At 38.5% G+C, this 24,638-nt stretch overlaps 2 protein-coding genes across 10 annotated transcripts; both read left to right on the top strand.

Moving 5' to 3' along the window:
- The first annotated feature begins 1,088 nt into the window (after nt 1–1,088).
- Nucleotides 1,089–5,253, top strand: polr3d (polymerase (RNA) III (DNA directed) polypeptide D). Of its 2 annotated transcripts, none has more exons than XM_088335284.1 (9): nt 1,089–1,224; nt 2,923–3,123; nt 3,198–3,241; nt 3,329–3,483; nt 3,569–3,690; nt 3,770–3,917; nt 4,372–4,619; nt 4,690–4,842; nt 4,963–5,253. In XM_088335284.1, exons 2-9 carry the CDS (start codon nt 2,962–2,964, stop codon nt 5,074–5,076), a joined length of 1,146 nt encoding a protein of 381 aa, XP_088191410.1. In that variant the 5' UTR covers nt 1,089–1,224; nt 2,923–2,961; the 3' UTR covers nt 5,077–5,253. The 2 variants fall into 2 exon arrangements, with proteins under 2 accessions (XP_088191410.1, XP_088191411.1); XM_088335285.1 differs by having other exon boundaries at nt 1,115–1,224; nt 2,928–3,123.
- A 3,310-nt stretch (nt 5,254–8,563) lies between these two features.
- gpat4 (glycerol-3-phosphate acyltransferase 4) lies at nt 8,564–23,913 on the top strand. 8 transcript variants are annotated; one of them, XM_088335281.1, is made up of 15 exons: nt 8,707–8,855; nt 9,366–9,509; nt 9,602–9,657; nt 9,765–9,903; nt 10,879–10,948; nt 11,030–11,330; nt 13,423–13,497; nt 13,675–13,764; nt 19,115–19,208; nt 19,327–19,442; nt 19,526–19,581; nt 19,708–19,793; nt 19,869–19,997; nt 20,350–20,429; nt 22,788–23,913. In XM_088335281.1, the coding sequence occupies exons 4-15, from the start codon at nt 9,877–9,879 to the stop codon at nt 22,894–22,896; spliced, it is 1,233 nt and encodes a 410-aa protein (XP_088191407.1). In that variant the 5' UTR covers nt 8,707–8,855; nt 9,366–9,509; nt 9,602–9,657; nt 9,765–9,876; the 3' UTR covers nt 22,897–23,913. The 8 variants fall into 8 exon arrangements, with proteins under 8 accessions (XP_088191402.1, XP_088191405.1, XP_088191407.1 ...); XM_088335282.1 differs by lacking the exon at nt 9,602–9,657; XM_088335278.1 differs by having other exon boundaries at nt 9,602–9,903.
- The last annotated feature ends 725 nt before the right edge of the window (nt 23,914–24,638 follow it).

Here is a 24,638-nt window from a genome sequence, read left to right as displayed (position 1 = left end):
TTCCTGTGGATTACCTTCTCTGCTAAACACAATGGAAAGAAAAGTCATAACAGAGGCAGAAGTAACATTTGAGCAGAAGGCAATCTCAGGCCATCGGCTGTAATAGTCAATGAGGGTGATGGCGAAGCGGCAATCAGCAGGCGCACAATATGTTGTGTATGAAGTAGGGTTTTGGTAGGATTCAAGACAGGCACGGACGGTACATTCAAAGAGTGTTTGCTTAACTTCTTCCTCGGTAGTTCTCAAGCACAAGTACAAGGCTGCACATTAGTATACAGCGACACCGCAGGAAGGGGAGTGTATTACACGACACCATACTTGTGATTGGTCAAAATGAAAATTTTTGTCAGGGATTCTGTGCTGTCGTCTTTGAATTGGTTGGGTATTAAAAAAGGTGACAATTGTTTTGTATTTTATCTTTTTCTTGGTCAATGTCTAAATATTGTGTATGTTTCCTGTGTTTATCAGTGTTAACGTTCAAGTGTTCATTTTACTTTATTTTTCTCATTTTAAAGTTATTAATGATTATACTTCATAAATGAGAATATATATGGATTAGACACCAACTAAACCTTAAAGAGACATATGGGAGCCGAAAGAGCCTGCTTTTTTTAGTGAGTCAATCTGAAAAACCCAGTTCTCTTAAAATAGTTGAATTCCCATCCCTACAATGGCCTACTGTACTCAAGTTAGTATTAATTTATTAAACTCGCGTTATATGGTTTACTGCTGGTTGTTATTCTATTATTTTGTTTACTGTTTACTTTGGTTGCACTTCAAGTGCAGGATAAATCTATTGCTAGTGAGGTGAAATATATTTTATAAGGTTCTAGAACACAACTACCTGTCTAGTGAACTGACTCGAACACTGCGCAGAAAATCTCAAATTCTCTGACACACAACTTCTTTTTAAAGTAACGGAAATTGTTACTTTCCCTCGTAACTAATTACTTTTACTATAGAGTAACTCAGTTACTAACTCGGTTACTTTTTGGACAAACTAGTAAGTATATAAAATCAATTATTTTCTTTAAAGTAACGTGCACAACACTGAACAGGAGGCACTAAATAACCTTTAAAATTACAAGATGGCTTGCAGTTCACGACACCCGGAAGTGACATATGACAGCGTGTGAGTAAGCTGCAAAGACTTCAACTGTGTCTCGCGATTCTTCCCACAAGTGTGGACATTTTGCCTTCTCAAGATTTACAATCTCAACTGACGTAAGTGGCTAGTCTTGTGTGTTTGTGTTAAAAGACAAATTCAAAACATGGCGTTTAATGTGCCAAAAGACAAGTTTAAAAAATTGCGTTTTATGTGCTAGTCACTAGCACATAAAACGCCATTTTTATACACTAGCAGCTAATGTATGCCGGTGGCATTTGACAACGTGTCTATATCTGCTGTGTTGTTGACCCCGCATGAGCTCTATTTGGCACTTCTTGTCAGTAAAATCTCAGTAGTTTTTTTTTGCTTTGCTATATCTACTTTTTATCCTGGCTTGTCTAAACAATAATGTATTAATTCACAATATTACCAATTGGCTGTTCTTCAAAATAACCATTTTCTCACAGAACATTCTGTCAAACGGATCGTCACTAGGGTATCTTGAATTTAATAGTTTTTCTAAACATGGAACATACAGGATTTCCCTAAAATGTGTACACGTTTTAGCAGCTGATGACCCGTTTTTTATTTTCTTTATTTCTAGACTGAATCGATTTAACTGAGTGATTGCAGCCATAATTGACTTTGAAGAAAATAAATTCAATCTTAAATGCTACAGAAAGTATGAAAACGCAGTTAAATCCTGGTAAATTATCATAGTGCTTAACCATAACATGTGGATTCTCAGGTCCCCAGTTGGTGCAAATGTGTCTGTTAATCGAACCATTTATTTTGAATGTGGCATCATCACTCCACACTATCTTTGTAGAAAAGTTCAGGCTTGTTTATCTGTATAGCCTTTAGTCACAAAAAGTCTCAAAAGACATCTAAATATTGTTTTAACACCGTTCATGGATCAGTAATTTTATTGTTGCTCCCCAATTTCTTCCCTCATTCCCACTTTCTCAGAATTGTGTCAACAATGTCTTGTCAGTAAAATCTCAATAGTTTTTTTGCTTTGCTATAGCTGCTTTTTTTGTTTTCCTTTCGTTTGATTCAATTTCCTCGTCATGCAAATAAATGTAGTTCGTCAGTATCAAACACGTGCATTATTTATTTGTGTGTGTCTACTATTTTCTTTCTGGACTGATCAACCATTATCCATATCAATGAACCGAGAAATTGATAATTTTAAAGCTACAATTAAAATACATTTAGACTATTGCTCTATTCATGATAAATGCTAGAGACAATATAGGCTATGTCAAATTAATTCGGGTGGAAAGTCGTAAGGACCACCTACTGGCCAAATCGGTAACCACCGAATTAGATTCTGAATTAAATGAATGGAATTTAACGCAAATTTATTCTTTGCCATTAAGAGCTTGGACTGATATTGGAATGTTACTTCTCCATTGAAATTTCATGTTGCCATGTACAAAGGATTTCTAAATGCCTACGTCACAAGGTTGCCGCCAAGACTTTTATGCGACGCATACAGTAATTTGCCTTTTGTGGTGTTTTGGAATGTATGTGGTATGCTGGAACGCTTCTTATGGACATCCTGAACAATTCCATCAGTGTCAAACTCACCTCTAACTCAAGTGATGGGAGCGGTTTCCGGGTAGTTTTTATTCTGGCATAAGTAATGGCTTAAATATGATTGGTTAGATGCTTAAATATAAAAGCACTCATCTAGGAACAGCGTAACCAGGGGAAAAGCAATGCAAGGAAGCTGACAGATAATTTGGAATTATTTAAGTATTCATGGGCAGAATATATTTAACATCACACAATTCAAATATTTTTTGCAGAGAAGGCTTCGCAAGCCTTGACGGCCCACCACTGAAACGATGACTGATTTAGGTGCAGGGGATCCCAGTGCTCATCACGTGCCACCACCAGGGGGGGTCGGGATGAGCCAGTTTATGGGCCACAGAAAAACTGCTACCATCAGTGCCGGTCGCCTTCCTGGAATGCGTTCCAGAGATCTCACCCTGGGGGGGGTGAAAAAGGTCACTACTCACAGCAAATACTTGAATCTCTGTTCCTCACCTTTCCATAAGATCTTGTATTTTCCTCCATTTAGAAAACGTTTACACCCAACATTATTGGTCGAAAGGTCAAAGAAGGGTAAGTTCACAATAAGACTAAGATGGATCATGGTATGGGTTGATGTGAAATAGCTGTTCTGTTTTAAATTTAAATCTGGTTCATAAGAGTCAAGGATGAAGGAAGGCAAAAGAAAGACCGGATTGAGTTACCCCGGGGCAGAGGTCCGAGAGAGAGAGGCAGGGGGCGCGGTCGTCCAGAGATCATCCAGTCACATTCTATCTTTGAGCAGGGCCCAGGAGAAATGCTCATCAGAAGAAAAGGTCAGTCTGCAGTTTGTGTATGTCATGTCTCTGCTTTGGATCATACCAGACGCTTAACTGACTCCTGTGGTTTATTTTAAAATAGGTTACGAAAGTGAACGTGAGACCCCAAACTCTGGCCCACCTCCAATCATCAATATTAAAAAAGAGAACAGAGAAACTGAGGAGGAAACCAAAGAAATAATTCGGAAACTGGAAAAAGATGGCGTGAGTATTCAAGAAAAGTAATTAATAGGTTACTTTCTAAATGCTGTTAGTTTGATTATTTTCCACTACACGTTTTCAGTTTATAGATGATCCAGTCCTTAGGGGTGAAAAGCGGAGCTGCCCGGTTCAACTTCCTCTGGCTGTGTCGGGATGGAGTTTTAAAGAGGAATTCAATTCTCCTAAAACTAAAATTGAAAAAATAGATGAGGATGAACTCACGGTTAAAAGTATGCTATCTATTGATCATTGGTTTAGCAGTTAAAAGTCACATTTATTACCACACATTTATTTTTTCATAAAGAAATAATTGGCTTCCCACAATAAGACAAAAAGCAAAACATAAACTTTAACGCATTAATTACCACCTTTAATGTACAATACAGGAGTCACTTTGAAAAACGGTAAAATCAAATAAATGTTTACTGTTAACGTGAGACCGTAAATGCAGTAGCGCTAACAGTTTTGTTTTTAGGGAATTAATTAGAACTAAACAATAGACTTGCACATCTGATATTTAATTCATCTGTGAGAATCCTATTGTGTTTGTTGGCAGGAGAACAAATGCTGCTTCACAATGTATGTTATTATTTTATTTTTACCCTATATCATCGCAATTTTTTGATTTAACCACCAAGCACCGAAAGACTTTAGATATTTGAAAAATAATATTTTCATTTTTAGTGAAGGAGGAGTCTGAGGATAAAGATTTAAAGAAGACTGAGTGTGCTTTTAAGCCTCCTCAACTGCCTGAGCCGGATCTTCTGCCAGATCTTCTGAACAAGTGGAGCTTAAGTAAAGGTGAGGAGCTGTTCTTCATGCAGCTTCCGGACACACTGCCCGGTCAGCCACCTACCAAGGAGTACAAGCCGATAAAGACTGAGATGAAGTCTGAGGACGGTCAGTCAGTTCTCCTAAAAGCAGAACCTCAGGTAGCTAATGTCGCAACTGCGGACTAGTCCTATGATTGATTTTGTGTGGCTAATTTGGAATATTTTACAGGAGGAGCCAAATGAAGAGAACAACTGTAATTTGAAAGATCTGCGTGAGGGTCTTATTGGAAAAATGCTGGTGCGAAAGTCTGGTCAAGTGCAGCTCATTTTGGGTCAAATCACACTGGATGTGTCGCTTGGAGCATCATGTTCTTTCCTTCAGGTATCGAATGACTTGGCAAGGGAAATTACTCTCTTCTGTATAAGCCACTATTTGTTGTTGGATCATAGAACCATAGAACAAGAACTCCACTCCGCCATTTGTCTTTTGAATTTGTTACAGGAACTGGTTTCAGTTGACGCCGAGGGACGATCAGGTGACTTAACTGTGTTGGGAAATGTCAAAAACAAAATGGTTTGCTCACCAAACTTTAAATCTCTACTGGAAAGTAGGTAATGATAATTGATGCATTCCTGGTTGTGATTTGCACTGTTGTGTCTAATTAAAGTGTGCTAACACTAAGGGATTGAAGTTGAAGTGACAATAATGGTTTTTGCTTCAAGATTTATAAATACAATGAGTTGCCATTTTACAATTGTAAATGTGTGAATAAAATTTATTTTTAAAAATTTACCTAATGTTGTATTTCTTTAAAACAAAAAGAAGGCAATTATGATATCTTCTTGTCACTACTACTACTACTACTACTTCGTTAATCTTACTACTGATATTAGAGCAGGGGTCTTCAAATCGGTGCCAACGGGCAACTGATAGCCCCCCAAAACCCATTGAGTAGCTTGGGTACTGGGTCCGAAAATAAATCATGGGTCATTGCAGTGTCTGAAACAACGTCTGCCCGGACGCCCGGGGCGTGCATCTTTTACGTCGGGCGTACAACTTACAAAACGTCTCCGCCTGGGTGGCCGACAACCTTTTCAAGGAAAAAAACAAAACTATTTTTCTATCAAATCAAACGTTTGCTTTTGGAAATTTCAGTTTGTTTGGCAATTTGCATACTCGGCTGCCAATCAGAAGCCTGCTTCAAATAACTTCCTGCTTTCGGACTTTCCCGAGCCTTATAAGGTCTTATCATTTTCCAAAGTAGAGGCACAGAGAACACAAGAAATGAAATGATCTGCATTTATATAGCGCTTTTCAAGTCAATGACTTCCCAATGTACTCCACATTTCCCAATAGCGGCCTTGTATTGCAGCCATGTAAGACGCTAACCTGCTCATTGGGGGTATTAGGGGTTCAGTGTCTTACCCAAGGACACTTCAACATGTAACACGGACAAGCCGGGATTCGAACTGGGATCCCTTGATCTGAAGACGAGCGCTCTACTTCCTGAGCTACTGCCACCCCAAAGAAAAATGGATAAGTAGTTAGGAATCAAGCCAAAACCTCAGCCCCAGAAGAAATACTCAAAAGAAGCTAACAAAATGTATGACGCTACAAAACGTAAACATACATTAAAAGCATCGTGGAAAGGGGAGTTCAGGTGGCTTGTAGCAGACAAGGCAATGCAAACATTGCATGAATGAAGATGAGTAAATATATGTTTACAGATTGAAAACAGCAATGTCATATACATGCAATGAATGTTATGAGTAGATTTATAATAAACTTAGTTTTAAAGTGCTGTTCTGTTATATATTCTGATTATCAATCCTTAATACTTTGCAATAATGTTTTGTTTTTTTGCGATTAGTCGTCTTATTGTGTTTCAAGTTGTGAAAAATTGGGCAGGCAACTTTATGGCTGGGCAGGAACTTTTCAGAGTTGTCTGCCCTGGTGTCCGTTAACTTTTTGTCATGATTTTCAGGCGCTGGTCATTGTGATTTACTAATAAATATGATATCTACCTGGCATTTTTAGTGTTCAATGTTCAATGGTTTTTACTAAAGTTCTAGTTTTTAATTCCGTCGTTTATTTGTTTCTCCAAGCTCCTTGAAGAATCTAGAGGTGTAAATACCCTGGGGTGGGTTACATTGGCTCTACATTTGTTGAGCAATAAAAGGTTGAAATAGATTTTGTGTTTTTGTAGATTTATAAAAAAATGTAATTCGTTTTTCTGTGTTCATGTGTTTTTACAAATGTAGTATAATCTTTTTTTTTCTTTTTGGTTCCTCATTTCCCCGATTTTGTCTTTTTTTTCCCCCTTTTCATAAATCACTCCGTCACGTTCTGTTCAATTCAAGTCAAATGTTCAATGCAAAGTGATGACTTTTTAAATGCAGTCTTTTTTTATCCTAAAAGAGTTAACATTAATTATTATTTGTGAGCTAATTTTTCATTTATGAAGTTTATTTGGTAAACCAAACAATATTTATAAACGTGTTATAGATTTAATTCTGTGAACAGATTTGTTATTCATACATATCATTTTATTTTATTATTAGCAGCATTTTGCCCATTTGAGTTTTCACTTTTTATGTCTTCTGGTGTCAACGTCTTCTGTTTTTCTTTGTTTGTACACGCAATGTTTGCCATATGTATGTCTTTGTCAGCTTCACTGTTATTTGGCTTGAATAAATCGGACTTTACAGCACTGGAGCTTTTTTTTCTCCCAAAACTGTTTTGCCTGTGTCAGGGGGTACTTGACTAAAAATGTATTTCCAAGGGAGAACATCACTGAAGAAATTTAAGAACACTCACTTAGACTACAGAAAATTGGTGTCCATCTCACGGCCACATCAGGCTCGGCGTACAAATAAAAGATCCAACACAGTTCCGAGCCACGCCCACCAGAGTTACGCTATCCAGATATCACATGCGAAAAAAATAGACCGGCTGAAACTACAGCAAGCAACTCTTTAGTGGCTATTCCTGATAGCATAGTTGTATTATTTCTGTCTTATTATGCAAACTTATGTAAAAAGACAGTCTCAATTATTATACAGTATACAGCATTATCATACCTGTCAACCTCCACGGCGCCATGCCCTAACAAACTTGTATTTTCCCTTACAAAATGTTATATTGTAAATGGGTTTCGTTACATATATTATTAACATTTTGTTGTGAGATACTGAGTTGCTCGACATGAATGAGGTTTATTATAAAAAAGGTTCAAAAATTAAGTAGCTTGGACGTTCACTATAGAAAGAAAAAATACATGCAAATACAATTAAGTAGAATTTTCTTATTCAAATTATTAATTCAATTTCTGCATTAAATTATTGTTGGTAATATAATGATTAAAGGGATAACCACACACCTGTATTTTTTCATTTTCTCCTTTTATACTTCCTTTTTTCTTAACTTCTTCATACAACATAATAATTCGTAATATAATGCATAAAGCAAGTGAGCCGTTTGAGAGCCGGCTCTCTTTAATGAGTTAAACCGAAAAAGCCGGTTCTCTAACAAGGGACGGACTTCCTTTCACTACACAACTACCACGGAATGATGCATGATGGGAAATCCCCAGGTGACAGACTCATGCGCACAGTAGCATCAAACCGCTCGCTTCGTTTGCAACGAAAAAAAAAACATATCGAGATAGAGGCTACTATAGAGGACTTGATTTATTTGCCGTTTCGTGATAGTCGGTGTATACCGGATGGTACCCATAATTGACAAATTTGCGTTTTTCCTTACAGATTTTCTTGTACGTCGTACACGTCTTAAAATGCACAATAAACGTTCTTTGTACGGCAAAAATGTACAGGTTGGCAGGTATGCATTATACTCATGGTATCAATGTGTCCAAAGACGCTAATTTATTTTTATGGGTGGATGAAAAATGTTCGGAATTTATAACTATAACTACTTTTTTAAGTAACGTGCCAAACACTGATCGTTTCCTAATTTAGGTGGTTTTAGTTTACATGGTGTTCTATAATTATGTTTTTAATCACATTGATTACAGCCATCTAAGTCAACTGCTGACAAGGAGTTTGAGATTTTCCCCCAAAATTCGAGGGTAAAACCCTGATCGGTTGTCTCAACCAACGTCATCTTGGAGAGACTTGGGGTTCCTGACTGTAAAGATCGAACTGATTCCATTTACCAGTAAACGGTGCGAAAATCATTCATAATTAATGGATCAGGCACTTTTGAGCACACAGTGTCGCCGTAGAGACGGACATGACTGGCTGCTTGTAAAACACGAAGCTTTTGAGCTCCACTTCAACCAGTGCCCCGTTGTCATGCTCACGTTTTCCTCTGGATGGAGTTTGACTTCAAGCAGACTGACAAAGCCAAAAGATGCTCAGCTGTCGTATTCAAAGGTATTATTGTTATTTTTTGCCTTTTGTTAATTGTGGCTTGCTCATTATGAACATTAGCACACGTTGTCAACAAAAGCTAAGCTTAGCATTTCGTCCATAGTAGCGGCCGATAGCAAAATGCTTGAATTGGCTCGAGTGTAGCATACGGATCGTTAAAGCTTTAAGTGCACATTAAGCCATCTTGCAAATAATATTGGCGTTAATAAACAACAACGACCTCTGCTACCAATTAGGAATGGTTAAATGCTAGCGCAATTGCTGATGGTAAGAAGCTGGCTTTGATTGAGGCTCGGCGTTAGCTGCCCCGCTGAATCATCAATGAACGGGGCCTCCAACAAGCTGTTAACTCCTTAAGCTTGCTAATCCTCAAAAGAAGATTAAGGCATTTTAACAATTCTAAATTCCCAATGACTCAAACAACCACCAACCTCTACTGATTAAACCGCGATTGATAGTTCCACCCGTATGTTTGATCCTGAGGAGTAAACAACCCTAATGTCTCATTTCCAGGCCATCATCCCACTGAGGAGCAGAACGGATCGTCACAGCGACCCGCCTGCTGATCCCAGTTGTTTTATTCTTTGTTGTCTTTATTATCCACACACACTGTCTGGGATTCTTGTTTCGACCACAGCGACACTTTGATCACTTAGAGTACGGTTGGATTGGTTACTTCTACTTTACTATATTTGCTTCATAAGGAACCGTTAAGATGAGCCTAGGTCCTCTGTACCTCTCCACCCTAGCTTTGCCTTTGTGGAGAACTTGTGCTGACACCAGATAAGGGACATTTTGGGCTGAGGTGGGAAGATAGAGACTTTTACTTTACCCGTCTGACTCTGGATGGTCCAGAAGACCTCAATACTTGTCCTTCTAAAGTATGGAGCTGTACTTTAACCCCTTTGACAGCTTGGTGTGTATTCTCCTGGGTATCTCCTTCACTGTGTGGTTCACGCTGCTGCTGGTCTTCATCATTGTGCCTGCCATCTTTGGGGTGTCTTTTGGCATTAGACGGCTCTACATGAAATCATTGTTAAAGGTATTCGAGGTAAGGATTGCCACCCAAACGAGTTACTCAAAAGTTAAGGACTTAAGTGACGTTAAAACATAACTTAATGATCATTTAAAGGCCAGGTTTTCATATAATTTGTATTTTTATTGTTATAGAATGTAAACTACTGAGTTATTTTTTTTACATAAAATGCATGTAAAGATATATGGTGTTTGACTTTTAATGTTCTTTTGTACTATTATCAGGCATGCAATTGGGGTTCATTACTTTCAGTGGTACTTAAAGGTTATGGATTAACACTGTAGCCGGCTGTTATGCAACCTGGGGTGAAGCTGGTTGTAGCCATCCCTAACTATAGCCTGTCTATGCGCCAGCTACTTTAAATACATCAAAAGTAGCCTTCTTTCAAAATGTAAAATGTGTATTTAAGGACATCTGCGATTCTTTACGTACATTTTGGAAAACAACTTTTAAAATTGTAGGCAGTTAAAGTTGTTTGTAAAAAGATGAAGCTGTACTACAATGACTTGAGATTTCTCTGATACAATATTTTTTCTTTGTGATTAGATATTCTGCTTTTTATAATAGCAAGCTCTGATTTTGCACTGTAACACATAAAGGATGTCTAGAGCAAAATATTCTTCCCTTTTAGTTGGAGAGGAATGTGAGTGTTGTCTACACACCTTTTTTAGTCACACACACTGATTTTGCTTTATCCATTGTGTGGGTTGCTGACATGACTCTTTTCATGAACATTTTGGCTCATGCTTTAGAGGACTTTGTTCTTTTCCTTTCTCCAGTGGAGGTTTGAGGCTTTTCTTTCCCAATGGAAAACTTTTGCATTGAAGTAACTGCAACAATGGATGATGAATGAATGATTATTTGTAAATCTTGCAAATAATGAGATGTGTTCTCCAGTGTAATATAACGCTGTGGTTCTAAATGACTGATGTAGAACATTAGTCTTTCATTTGTTTTAAGTCTTCTGTACTCTCCCATTGCTTTTTTTAGTGGGCCACGCTGAGGATGGAGAGAGGGGCCAAAGAAAAGAATCATCCCTTGTATAAACCCTATTCAAATGGTAAGGTAAAATATTGATTTGTTTTATTTAGTGTGGTATTTTTTTTTGTATCAGCTGCACAACCTGCCTCTGTACAACTAGCTATCATCGCAAAGCATCCCACTTCACTAGAGGAAGAGATTATGGAGATTCGGTGCAGTGGCAGCAACAGAGACCTGGACTCCGCATCAGAGTTTGATATGTCGGACATCTTTTACTTTGCTCGAAGAGGAGTGGAGAGCATCATGGACGATGAAGTGACCAAGAGGTTCTCGGCAGAGGAGTTGGAATCTTGGAATCTTCTGACACGTAGCAACTACAACTTCCAATACATCAGCCTGAGGCTGACTGTGCTGTGGGGACTGGGCCTTCTGATTCGCTACGGCATCCTTTTACCTCTCAGGTATTTGTTTTACAAAGAAAATATTTTTTTCTCCAAGCTAATATTTAAACACAACTTGAGCAGTTCCAGTAACAGAGGAGCGTATTTTCTCTTGTGTCTCTTTATTTTGAAGACGTAGTTCCTTTTGTTATTTTGCAGTTTATTTATTATGATTTTTTTTCTTAGTGAACAATTTGATACCGCTACAACGCCATTTTTAGGCTTAAAACTGCACCACCAGGTCTGTTTTTTTCTACACTTTGCTCTCTAGCGTTGCATGTATTACTATTAACAAGTGATTGGATAAATGGCTCCCAATTGCTGCGCTCCCTCAAAATGAACAAAAATTCAGAGGACAAATTTAACCCCACTTAGTTTTCTGGGGGGAGGGATTGTTGAGTTTATTTTCTTGAAGATTTGTATAAAAAAGTTTATTGTCCGAGTCATGGAACTTATTGCCAACAAAGAATGAAGGAACACACAATGTTCCGTGAGAGATGGTTATATGTACAAATCCAACAGTTAATTTCATGAGGATTATCAGAAACTGTTATGCCCTAACAATTTTTAGCCTTGTTAGGTCAATGTTGGTCTTCTTTCACTCTGGATTGCTTTGATTTGCAAGTAGCAGTACTTTCTTCCTTTTTCTCTCACTGCTGCCTCACAGTAAACTTCAGCTATAACGATTGGGTAATCTGTATGAATTGTATGTTGTAGTAACATTATTGATTTCGCTTCAGAGGAAATAACGATAGTTTTAATCATTTTACAGCAGTTAAATGCATATGACAATAAAAAGGAAACTAAATCTAAAATATATCTTAGCAATAATTCACATTAATACTATGCGTTAAAATACACCACTCTTTTCTATCTCTGGAGGCCAGCAAATTACCCCCTATACTCAACAGAAAATTACATACGAGTTGTTCTGGGCTTCAGAAACAGCCAATTACAGAATACTTTTTTGGAGTTGATTATGTGGCATCCACAAACTCAGCAGAATTGATGCTTAATATGTATTTTGCAAACAATAATAATGGGGGGGCCTTATTAAACCGTTGGGAGTACATAGAACATAGAAAAAAAATGATAGGTTAACTACTCCTTCGTTCAATCAAGTTCTCCTGTTCATTTTACAAGAATTTAAATAAACATTGCTGCTGAGCATCAGGGAGGCATTTTGATGCATGCCACCTTGTGATTTCTGCCTTAAACCAAATTGTAGCTGTGGAGAGTGAAGTAGCATGCGACTGTGTTTAAAAATGTGTGAATAACGCGGCAACTTCATGATTGCGCGCGATGTTTATGATTGTCCTGACAAAATACACTTAATGTGTCACGCACACACATACACACAGTGAATCACTGCTGAGTCTTGCTGTATTGTGCACATCCTGTTGCCAGTGGGAAATTCAAACTGACCTCACACACATATCATTCTCCTAGGTGCTTTTTGCCAAGCATGTATCTGATTACATATCTCAAATCTTTCTTTACACCATTTTTTCAGCTTTTTCACAAGCTGATATCAGGAATGTGCATTCACTTAGCAGTATAAAGGATCTATTTAAGAAGAGTACTAAAAGGTGTTGTCCCTAACTTTAATATATGCTACTTGCTGACGCCATCTTTGGGCTGGAATCATCAAGTTGCTTATATGGCATGTGCACGTACATGTCTCTTTTAAATACACTCGCATAAACCCTTTTTTTTATCCTTTTGATGGTTTGGGTTGGCATTTGGCCTGTCTTCGATAGTCTTTTTCTTACTTCCACCATTTTCATCCTTGAAAAAAGGAAAACTTCGAGCATGCACGTGAAACACCCCCCTCCGCCTCCTTTACCCCAGCCAAATGCGCTCTGTAGCCAGAACATTGATGATAGTCAGATAGGCCCGGTAATATTTTTTTATATTACTCTCTTTAAACTCACCTTACTGGTGCTTAAAAAGTTTAAAATAAAGTATATTTCTTGTTAAGGAAACTTCAAATTACACACCCTACTTTTGCCAGATAATCTAAAGCTTCCTATTACTTACACGATAGCTCTTTTTTTTTCTTGTTTTTATGTGTTCCGATCTTGTCAGTTATGTACATCTGTCCCTGTTTCAGAGTAACTCTTGCTTTTACTGGAGTTGGCCTCCTGGTATTTCTCACTTCACTTATAGGCTTATTGCCCAATGGAAGGTATGTCTGTTTTTAATTGATCAAATTATTTTATTTTTTCTAAACTGCTGCCACATTTTATTCAGCTGTTATATACATGCCACATCACATTGAACTACACTATATTGTGGAACAATGGGTGGAAGATCATTTGAGCCATTCCAATTCTATGTTCTTTTTTTTTTTTTTTTTTTGCAGGATGAAAAGCGTCCTCAGTGAAAAGGCTCACCTTATGTGCAACCGAATTTGTGTCAGAGCTCTTACTGCCATCATTACGTACCATGACAGGTAGGGAGAAATGTTGCTATCCAGTAATTGTGCTACGCATTGAGTTTTAGATTGTGTTTTTGTGCAGCACTTTATGATTGTGCTGTATAGCTGTTGAAGGTGGATGCAGTCAGACTCCTTGTTATTGTCAGAACTTGAGTAATTGCCTTCACAACATACTTCTACTGCATTAATGTTGAATGTCTTTACAAGATGGTTATTTACCCGATGTTACCTTCTTTTAGTACCAGGGGAGATGTTAGATAATAATTTTATCCTCGATAATGATAGCTGTGGCCGTAAAGTGGTGTTACATATAACTATCGTAACATTCAGACTATCAAGCTCACCTGATTATAAGACGCACCCAGTAAATGTTCAAGGAAAAAACATTGTGTTCATGCATAAGGCGCACCTAACTATAAGCCGGTTGTGTCCACATTGAAACATGAGATATTTACAAAGAAAGATGGTACACATAAAGCGTTTCAAGAATATACGGTACCCTAAACCCCTTAACGTTCTGATGGCTTGTCAGTGGGCTGCCGGACTTTTCATGAACAAATGGGTGTATACAATTTCACATGTCACCTAAATACTTCATGCCAAATATCATTGGAAAGCTTAAGCTATTGGAATTCAAGATATGATAAGCATTTCAAACTATACATCAGGATCAGTCTGAAACAAGATATGTGGAAAGTAAAAAGCCAGTGTGTAACTTGCCATTATGTCCCCTGGCTGTCTTTAACTTCTTTGATGTCTGCAAAACTAGCTTTATAACATCAAGGACAATCCATAGAATTCAACCATGTAAAATATTTACTCCAGTTTACCCGCGATAATGCCGGCAGATTTAGAAATCCGCTTAAGGCGGTAGTAGCTCAGGAGGTAGAGAGCGCTCGTCTTGGGATCAAGGGATCCTAGTTTGAATCCCGGCTTGTCCGTGTTACATGTTGAAGTGTCCTTGGGTAAGACACTGAACCCCTAATACCCCCAATAAGCAGGTTAGCGTCTTACATGGCTGCAAGGCCGCTATTGGGAAATGTGGAGCACATTGTAAAGCGCTTTGGGAAGTCATTGACTTGAAAAGCGCTATATAAATGCAGATCATTTCATTTCATTAAAACATTTCTGCCTCGTTGGACGTTGCTTTTTGTAATCTGTTTGTTTTGCCACAGTATTTCCGTTTACAAATAAACAAAATTGTAAAATTATTCTCAATATGATAGTAAGCCACCCCCTTTCGTTTGACACCTTTTCCATGTTGAGGGACTGTTCATGCTAGTTTTATTCATGCACAAAACGCCAAGTTACATTAAACTTCAACACATATTTTTCACCTGTCTCACTCTTAAATTTACTGCTCAGCATAAGCCGCAGCGTTGAAAGCTATCTTTGGGCAGTGGGCCGGGGTTCACCCTGAACTGGTTGGCAGACAGTCACAGGGAATACTGGACTGTCTCAGAAAATTAGAATATTGTGATAAAGTTCTTTATTTTCTGTAATGCAATCAAAAAAACAAAAATGTCATACATTCTGGATTCATTACACATCAACTGAACTATTTCAAGCCTTTTATTATTTTAATATTGCTGAATTTGGCCTACAGCTTAAGAAAACTCAAAAATCCTATCTCAAAATATTAGAATACTTCCTCAGACCAAGTAAAAAAATAATTTTATAACAGCAAAACTAAATCAAACATTTGAAAATGTCCATTGATGCACTCAGTACTTGGTTGGGAATCCTTTTGCACGGATTACTGCATCAATCCGGCGTGTCATGGATGTAATCAGCCTGTGGCATTGCTGAGGTGTTATTGATGCCCAGGATGCTTCGATAGCGGCTTTCAGCTCATTTGCAGGTCTGGTGTCTTTCATCTTCTTCTTAACTATACCCCACAAATTCTCGATGGGGTTCAGGTCAGGGGAATTAGCAGGCCAATCAAGGACAGTGATGCCATGGTCAGTGCACCAGTTACTGGTGGTTTTGGCACTGTGGGCCGGTGCCAGATCATGCTGGAAAATGAAATACTCATCTCCATAGAGCTTTTCAGCAGATGGAAGCATGTAGTGCTCTAAAATCTCTTGGTACACAGTTGCATTTACTCTGGACTTGATGAAACACAGTGGACCAACACCAGCAGCTGACATGGCTCCCCAAACCATTGCTGACTGTGGGAACTTCACACTGGATTTCAAGCAACTTGGATTTTGCTCTTCTCCAGCCTTTCTCCAGAATCTGGCGCCTTGACTTCCAAATGAAATGCAAAACTTGCTTTCGTCTGAAAAGAGGACTTTGGACCACTCTGTAACTGTCCAGTGCTTCTTCTCCATAGCCCAAGTCAGACGCTTCTTCCGTTGTCTTGAGTTCAGAAGTGGCTTGACCATGGGAATACGGCTATTGTAGCCCATTTCCCGGACACGTCTGTGAACTGTGGCTTTTGATACCTGGACTCCAGCTTCAGCCCACTGTCTTTGAAGCTCCCCCAAATTCTGGAAGCGGCTCTTCTTCACAATTTTGTTAAGGCTGCGGTCATCTCTCTTGGTTGTGCAGCGTTTCTGGCCACATTTTTCCCTTCCAACAGACTTTTTGTGGATATGCTTTGAAACTGCACTCTGTGAACAGCCTGCTCTTTGAGAAATTTCTTTTTGTGTCTTTCAGATTCAGATTCAGATTCAGATCTACTTTATTGTCATTCTAGTACACGTGTATACAGAACGAAATGTCGATGCATCTGACCCCCACAGTTTCCTTGAATGTACAGATATAAATAATGTTGTATTGTATTTTGGCTACGTGTAGTATTTTACCATAGTGCCGATAGTGCAAGAAGAGTAGCTAACCAGATGTGCAAAATGGGCAGTCAGGTTAACAAGTCAGGTACACAGTAACATTAACACTGTAACAATAACGCTGTAATTACAATAGTGCAGAGAGCAATGTGCAAGGAGTGGCAAGCTATAAAAAAAACTGCCAGTAGTGCAAAAGTCAGATTAGCAGCCGTTTAGATTTAAGTTAACTATATGTTAGATTGACCATTTAACAGTCTAATGGCCAGGGGGACTAGACTATTTCGGAGCCTGGTGGTCCTGCACCGCACACTGCAGTACCTCTTCCCAGAGGCTAGCAGAGTGAACAGTCCATGATGGGGGTGAGAGGGGTCCCCGGTAATGTTCTTAGCATGGGATAGGCAGCGCTTCTGGCCAATGTCCTGAATGGAGGGAAGTGTAGTCCCGATTATTTTCTCTGCTGTCCTCGTTACCCTCCTCACACTACCCCAGTCGGTAGCGCTGCAGCCTCCACACCACACAGAGATACAGTTGGTCAGGATACTCTCTATGGTGCCCCTGTAGAATGTAATGAGGGAGGGTGGGGGCAGGTGGGCTCTCCTCTTCCTCCGCAGGAAGTACAGGCGCTGCTGTGCCCTCTTAACCAGTGATGCAGTGTTTACGGACCAGGTGAGTTTGTTTGTAATGTGCCCCCCTAGGAACTTGATACTGCTGACAACCTCCACAGCCTTGTTGTTGATGCAAAGTGGGGCATGGTTGGGCTGGTTTTTCCTAAAGTCGACAATGATCTCTTTAGTTTTGTCGACATTCAGGACCAGGCTGTTGTCCCTGCACCAGCCCACCAACTGCTCCACCTCCTCTCTGTAGGCCAGGTCGTTGTCATCCCTGATGAGGCCCACCACTGTTGTGTCGTCAGCATACTTACCCTCCTGATGGAGGGTATCAATGATGGTCCTCTGGACAGCAGTCAGATCAGCAGTGATTTAGTTTACTGAACCAAGCTGAGTGTTTTTAAGGCTCAGGAAACCCTCGCAAGGTGTTTCGAGTTAATTAGATGATTCAGGTGATTAGTTGAATAATAATAATAATAATAATAATAATTTCCTTGTATTGTCATTCTGTGTAACAATGTACACAGAACGAAATGTCGATTGCACCTGACCCGTTGTAGCGAGCCGATGCAGCCGCAGCCAATAGCCTACTTGTATACTTTTTCATGATATTCTAATATTTTGAGATAGGATTTTTGAGTTTTCTTTAGCTGTAAGCCAAATTCAGCAATATTAAAATAATAAAAGGCTTGAAATAGTTCAGTTGATGTGTAATGAATCCAGAATGTATGACATTTTTGTTTTTTTAATTGCATTACAGAAAATAAAGAACTTTATCACAATATTCTAATTTTCTGAGACAGTCCAGTATATATATTGCATAAGTTTTCAAAATATATGTCCGAACAATAACAATATAGTAATTTGCATATTGTATAAATAGGGGCAGGTAATATCTAGATTTATAAAACAAACAAAAAATACAACATTTTTTTAATACAGACTTAAAGTTTTCATGCATGTTTAAAGTGCAGAAAGCATTATGAAGAACAAAGAACACATGAGGCAGGTCAGAGATTTGTTTTAGAGAAGTCTAAAGCTGGTTTTGTTACAACACGATTTAAACATCTCAACACTACAAATTAATATGGAAATAGATGGAGCATCAGACCACTGCAAATCCAACAAGACACAGCCCCCCTTTGAACTTGATTTTTTGGCTCTTTTTTTAATCAAAAACATTACATCCATGACTTAAGAAAAAATGCTCACTTTGTATATTAATATTGTAATATGCTGAGTCTATGTCATTACAAATTCCATACAATGTATTAGAGGAAGAAATGTGATATGTGAACATTCCCATACTTTTTCCTCTTCATACCTAATCCATCATGGTCTGCATGAGATTACAAAATGCCAGATGGCTTTTCTGAAGTAAGGACCGCAAGCCAGGGTCAGATGTCAGTCAGGAAATGAGTCGTTGTGACAGGCGGTTGCAAGAGCCTGCAACTGTGTACTTTTTGTATCTAGTATTTCTGACAATGCACACAACTATGTGATGGCCCTCCATTGAAAAAAAGAAGCTTTGTCAGATTGCTCTGTGTAGCATAGTGCTGAGTCCGCCAATTCAGCATTGTTCTTTTAAGGGAAAGTAAAGCCCAACATTTTCTCAACTGTAAACATTCAGGGTCACCAATTTTAAATTTGGCATGTTTCGCAGGGCACTTGTATTATGGGACGGAACAAGATTGAGATGAAACCACGTATGCTTTGTGAGATATTTGGTTTATTTTAACAGAATGTGTGGCATGGTGATAAAATGACAAATGCTCGAATCAGTGATGCTCTTGTAATCTGACCTCTCGATTAGTATATAGTCAGTTTTTTTGACAGAAACATTTTTTCGATCTTTTTAAAAAGAAGAGTTGATGTCTAACTATGTTATGACTTTTATTGTGGCTTGAGTTGATGGTGCTTGTATGTCAGATGAATGAACTGTTTGAACTTAATTTCTACTCATAGAGAGAATAAACCCAAAAACGGAGGAATATGTGTCGCCAACCACACGTCACCCATTGATGTCATAATTCTAGCCAGTGATGGCTGCTATGCAATGGCAAGTGCTGACTCTTTTTCCTTTTTCTCCAAAGTTTTTTCTCCCTCTTCTCAACGGTTACGTTGATCTGCTCAGTAAATCCACTCAGGATGGCTAATGTGGTACGTGTGTACTTAAGGTGGGCCAAATTCACGGGGGATTGATGGGAGTCATTCAGAGATCTATGGTGAAAGCCTGCCCACACATCTGGTTTGAGCGCTCAGAAGTCAAAGACCGACATCTTGTGGCCAACCGGTAACACTGCTACCCATAAGTCTGGTTAGACCGCTATTTTATTTGGTATTCAAGATAATATATGTTTTTCCTCTGAAATACAGACTGAGTGACCATGCACGAGATAAATCTAAACTTCCCATTCTCATATTTCCAGAAGGTGGGGTTATTTTATTGATTGGAATTTGTTTAAAGTTCAATAGTGTTGTGTTTTGACCATTGTTATTTTGGTTGAATCTGTTTAAAGCTAAAGAAAGTCTTTTAAAATATTTTCCCCCTGGTATAGGTACATGCATTAACAACACATCAGTCATGATGTTCAAAAAGGGCAGCTTTGAAATCGGTGGCACTGTGTATCCTGTTGCTATCAAAGTAAGCCCCCCATCCCCCACTGTACTTTCAAACAAGGATGAGGAGTGTAATTTGTTTTTTTCTTTCCCGATGCAGTATGATCCCAGGTTTGGAGATGCATTCTGGAATAGCAGCAAGTTCGGAATGGTCAACTACCTTTTACGCATGATGAGTAGCTGGGCCATTGTCTGCAGTGTTTGGTACCTTCCTCCTATGTCGAGAAAGGTATGACTTTGAATTAAATGACCTTTCTTTGAGAATAGAATAGAATTTACTTTTATTGTCATTCTTTGTAACAATGCACACAGAACGAAATGTCGATACACCTGACCAGTACAGTTAAACTGTAGCGAGCCGATGCTGCCGCAGCCAAACATTTTAGTCATTGGGTGACCAAACCCCCCAATTCCAACCCTTAATGCTGAGCGCCAAGCAGGGAGGCAATGAGTACCAATGTTTTAAGTCTTAGGTACGACTCGGCCGAGGCTTGAACCAGCGACCTCCCAGTCTCAGAGCGGGCGCCCTTCCATCTAGGCTACCGAGCTGGAATCGTTACATTTGTCAATATTTTCCATAGGAAGGCGAGGATGCTGTCCAGTTTGCTAATCGGGTTAAAGCAGCAATTGCCAGACAAGGAGGATTAGTGGACCTATTGTGGTAAGAATTTCAACATTCATTTTAGTTTAATTTTGCATCAGTCATGCTGTTAATTTGTACACTAATATGAATCACACCGTGACACTCGAATGTTTCCCATACCATAGGAAGATTCTGGCGGGCCACCAGGATTTAATTGGTCCTACCAGAGTCTCTGTATTATTAAAATGTATGATAATTTTAGATATATGTATATAAATGAGAAATTATTCAAAATAACTTTTAGATGCCCTATTATATAAATGATCGGGATCGCCATGGTGCGGATTTGTGCTACGTATCTGTCAGTCAACCGCTCCCGCCATGCAAAAGCGCACACTCTGTGCACTGTAAATTCATTGTCACTATGGCAACACAGCCATTGAGAGACCATTTACACTTTATTTGCATTACTAATTCTATTTTCAAAATATTGTGCATTGGGATGTATTTTAGTTCTAGTTGACATTACATAGCTTGGCTTTTTTTGTGGAACGGTTTTATTACAAATTTTTCTGTTAATTTTGTAATATAGTTATTTGATTAAAAAATGAAACATTTTTAGTCCCTAAAATCTGTGTGCTTTGTATTATAAACCACCTCAAAGTGGGAAGGTTCAATCATTCAATTATCATGACAATTATAAGCAAAGGTTATTGGTATTGATGGATACTAACTACCATGTATTTACTTGGATATGATTGATGCCAAAATTTCCAGTATCGCTCACTCCTCCTGTAAACAATCAAAGAAGAACAGACATTCTGTTATAGCGGCAATCACAAAAGCAGCAGTGCTGATATCTAATATTGTAATCAAACAAACAACAACAACAAAATCATGGATATGAGTATTACATTTACCGTATTTTCCGCACTAGAAGACGCACCGTGTTATAAGGCGCACCTTCAATGAATGATATATTTTGAAACTTTTTCCATACATAAGGCGCACCACATTATAAGGCGCTATAAGTGCATGCTGGTTTAAGATCAGGTAATTGTGCAATTTTGTAATTGTAATCCTGTGCAGTCCTTCGAGACATTTTTGTGATTAAGGGTTATATAAATAAATGTGACTTAACTTGACTTGGCTACAGTAGAGGATGTAGTTACGTTATGCAACCATTAGATGGTGCTGCGCTAAAGGGAATGTCAACAAAACAGTCAGATAGGTCAGTCAAACTTTATTAATAGATAACAAACAAGCTTTCCACAATCTTCATTCACTCCCAAAATGAATAAACAGCTGTTTTATTATTTTCTCTGAGGTAAAGCATTTTCGTGACACATCTTTAACATCTTTGAACAACAGCAAGGCATAACATTTAACTTTTCCTCCATTTAGTCAACACGCAAAAAAACGTCTGATACTGTTATGGTAAATTAAACGTTAGTGCAATCGCAATATAGTGACACTCGTAATGTGCAAAAACAATAAAATAATAACTGTAAAATGTAAAACGTAAACACACACCAAGTAGGACCACCTCTGAATTCTTTAATGATAAGTTCCCGTGCCAGCGCTGTTGCCTTCATTCGAATAGTTATTGTACTGACATATTTCTACTTGCTGCTCTTTGTTCAACAACCCACTGTTCAAGTGTGTCCTCTAACTGTGGCCATCTCGCTTTATTGCCACAGAACCTTTGTTTAGTCTTCCTTACTTGGCCATCAATTCATTAATGTTGAACTCTCTCGCTGCTGTTCTATTTCCGTGTTCTACTGCGTGACTGATTGCCTTGAGTTTAAACTCTGCGTTGTAAGTGTGTCTCTTAATAGGAACCATTTCAGGATCATTATACAAACGCACAAATAAAAGAGAATCGTTGTTTAATATTTCCCAGTATGCACAGCGCACTTCTTCTACGCAAAAAATTGAGTCTTCGTTGCGAGACCTTGTAATTCAATATTGATCCATATATAAGGCGCACCGGATTATAAGGCGCATAGTCAGCTTTAAAAAAAAAAAAAAAAAAAACGATTTTATGTGCGCCTTATACTGCGGAAAATACGGTAATTAAATTTGATACTTGAATCTGATTTGGTCTGTTTACACGCTGATACAATCCCTTAAAATAGTACAGCATGCCAACACCACTATTTTTAGTCTAATTAGATAACTGACTGGATTTTTCCATGAATCTGCGGTCTTGTTTACCATGCTTTAGGGGGAGACTTGTTTGCTGTGCCATCGCCTTTTATAACAAGTGTTTTTCTTATTCAATATTTTACAAGGGCACACATTCATCATAGATCTAGCTTCATGATTTGCTTTTAAAATGGCTGGCATGTACTGTTTCAGTTTAAAGAAAACAAACAGGAGTTAAATTGTACACCCTGCAAAAATTACAGAGATTGAAAAGAACTTTCTTTGCAGGGACGGAGGGCTGAAGAGAGGAAAAGTAAAAAACACTTTCAAAGAAGAGCAGCAGAAGCTATACAGTAAAATGTTGGTGGGCAACCATGAAGATCGCAGTCGTTCGTGAAAGACTTGCAAGAAGGCAAATTGGTTTAAATCCCTTAAGCCAAGCGCTGACTGTTAATGGAGTCAGTTGTGTGCCCTCTCGAGTTGGTGTTCCCCAACTTTTCGGTCGTACACAGACGTATGCTGCTGCAACGTTCTTGGATCCTTCAGAATCACATGAAAAAGCCTCACTTGCATTAGAATGATAAATGTTCAAGTGCTCTGAGATTGAGCAATGTCTTCCATGCGGTGGAGGAAACACCTGTATTATATCTGTCAGTATGTTTTCTTGTAAGTTTATTTTTTCATGTTTGTATTTCAGTCATGTTTTAAGTTAACCCTTCTCTTGTGTTAAACAGGGATTTAACATAGTTATAATTTGGGGGGTAAAAGGCAAATGTTTATAGACTTTGCATGTTTTTTTTCCTTTGGGCTGATATGATGCGAGTTTGTTACATTTAAAACATTTTTTTGGGAGTGTTTCTGTCCAAATTTGAAGTTCTGTGTTTTATGTGGATTTATATTAACTATTTGTTACAACCGCAAATCAAGCCAATCTGTGTTTATTTGTATGGCCCTTAATCACAAGTAGTCTCAAAGAGAAGGGTGTTGCTGCCCGGTTCTTTTTCCACTGAGTGTGTTAATGCTCACACTATGGAGTAGAAATACTGCAACTATTAGCATATATGAATTGAAATAACAAAACTGTGATGCATAAAGCTTAAATCATAGCTCTTTGTGAACAGCTGATTCAGGTCACAGGTCTGGAAAAACACTGGGCTAAAGCGCAGCTAGTAATCCACAATCTAACAAAACTTCTTGGTTCTCTATTATGTTACCACAGCAGCGCGTGTATTTAATTCATTATACCATAACTCTTAAGAAGCTATTGTAATAAGTCCCATTATTTGTCGATCAATGTCCTATCTGACATTCCTCAAAAGTTGTTGCCATTGATTTCTGTCAGGTGTGAGTTAAGATAAACTTTGGATTTAAGTTTTTCACCATGCAGTTTTTGCTAAAAAAAACCTTTTAAGAATGTCGTGTGTGTTTGACTATTGTTCAAATAACACATTTCTCAACACATTTTCTGTCTTGTAGAGAAAACAGTGCACTCTGTATGCACTAGAGTAATGGTCGTAGTTGAACTGCTCTCCAACAGCGCGATGGAAACCGGAAATTGCCTGTTGGAAGTAAAAACTGCACAAATCTAAAACGAGGGTTCTCACAACCATCCATTATCTACACCGCTTATCCTCCGTATGGTTGCGGGTGCCCATCCTAATTATATTCACGCAGTGGGCAGTGGACACCCTGAACTGGTTGCTAGCAAGTCGCAGAGCACACACAGACTGACAACTCACTCACTGAACCCTGTGTAACACCACAGGTAACAATAGAAGGCTGAGATGAAGTTTCACCATCTACCACTATGCGTCCTATCTGAGAGGTAGGATGTGAACCACAAAAGGACGGTTCCTGAGCAATGTTCCCTCTAATTTTCCACGGGTCTGAGCGTTCACACAGAGTCGGTGAGCAACGCTTGAAACAACAGTGAGCAACCATAATCCCAAGTGTGGCAAGATAATTAATTATCAAACATGTCCAAAACTTGACATCAAGTTACATTTTGCTGAGGTTTCCAGCTATGCAAAATTATATTTCTCTTTTGAATGAATTGACTCATGTACTATTGCAAAGGTTGTACGGACTTCAAACGTTGTTCTTACACTTCTTTCACAAGATATCCATTTCTCTTTATTT

This window comes from Urocampus carinirostris, chromosome 5 (genome assembly GCF_059441175.1).
Source record: "Urocampus carinirostris isolate Australia breed hairy pipefish chromosome 5, RoL_Ucar_1.0, whole genome shotgun sequence".
NCBI classification, from domain to species: Eukaryota; Metazoa; Chordata; class Actinopteri; order Syngnathiformes; family Syngnathidae; genus Urocampus; species Urocampus carinirostris.
This window is presented reverse-complemented; position numbering and strand designations above follow the sequence as displayed.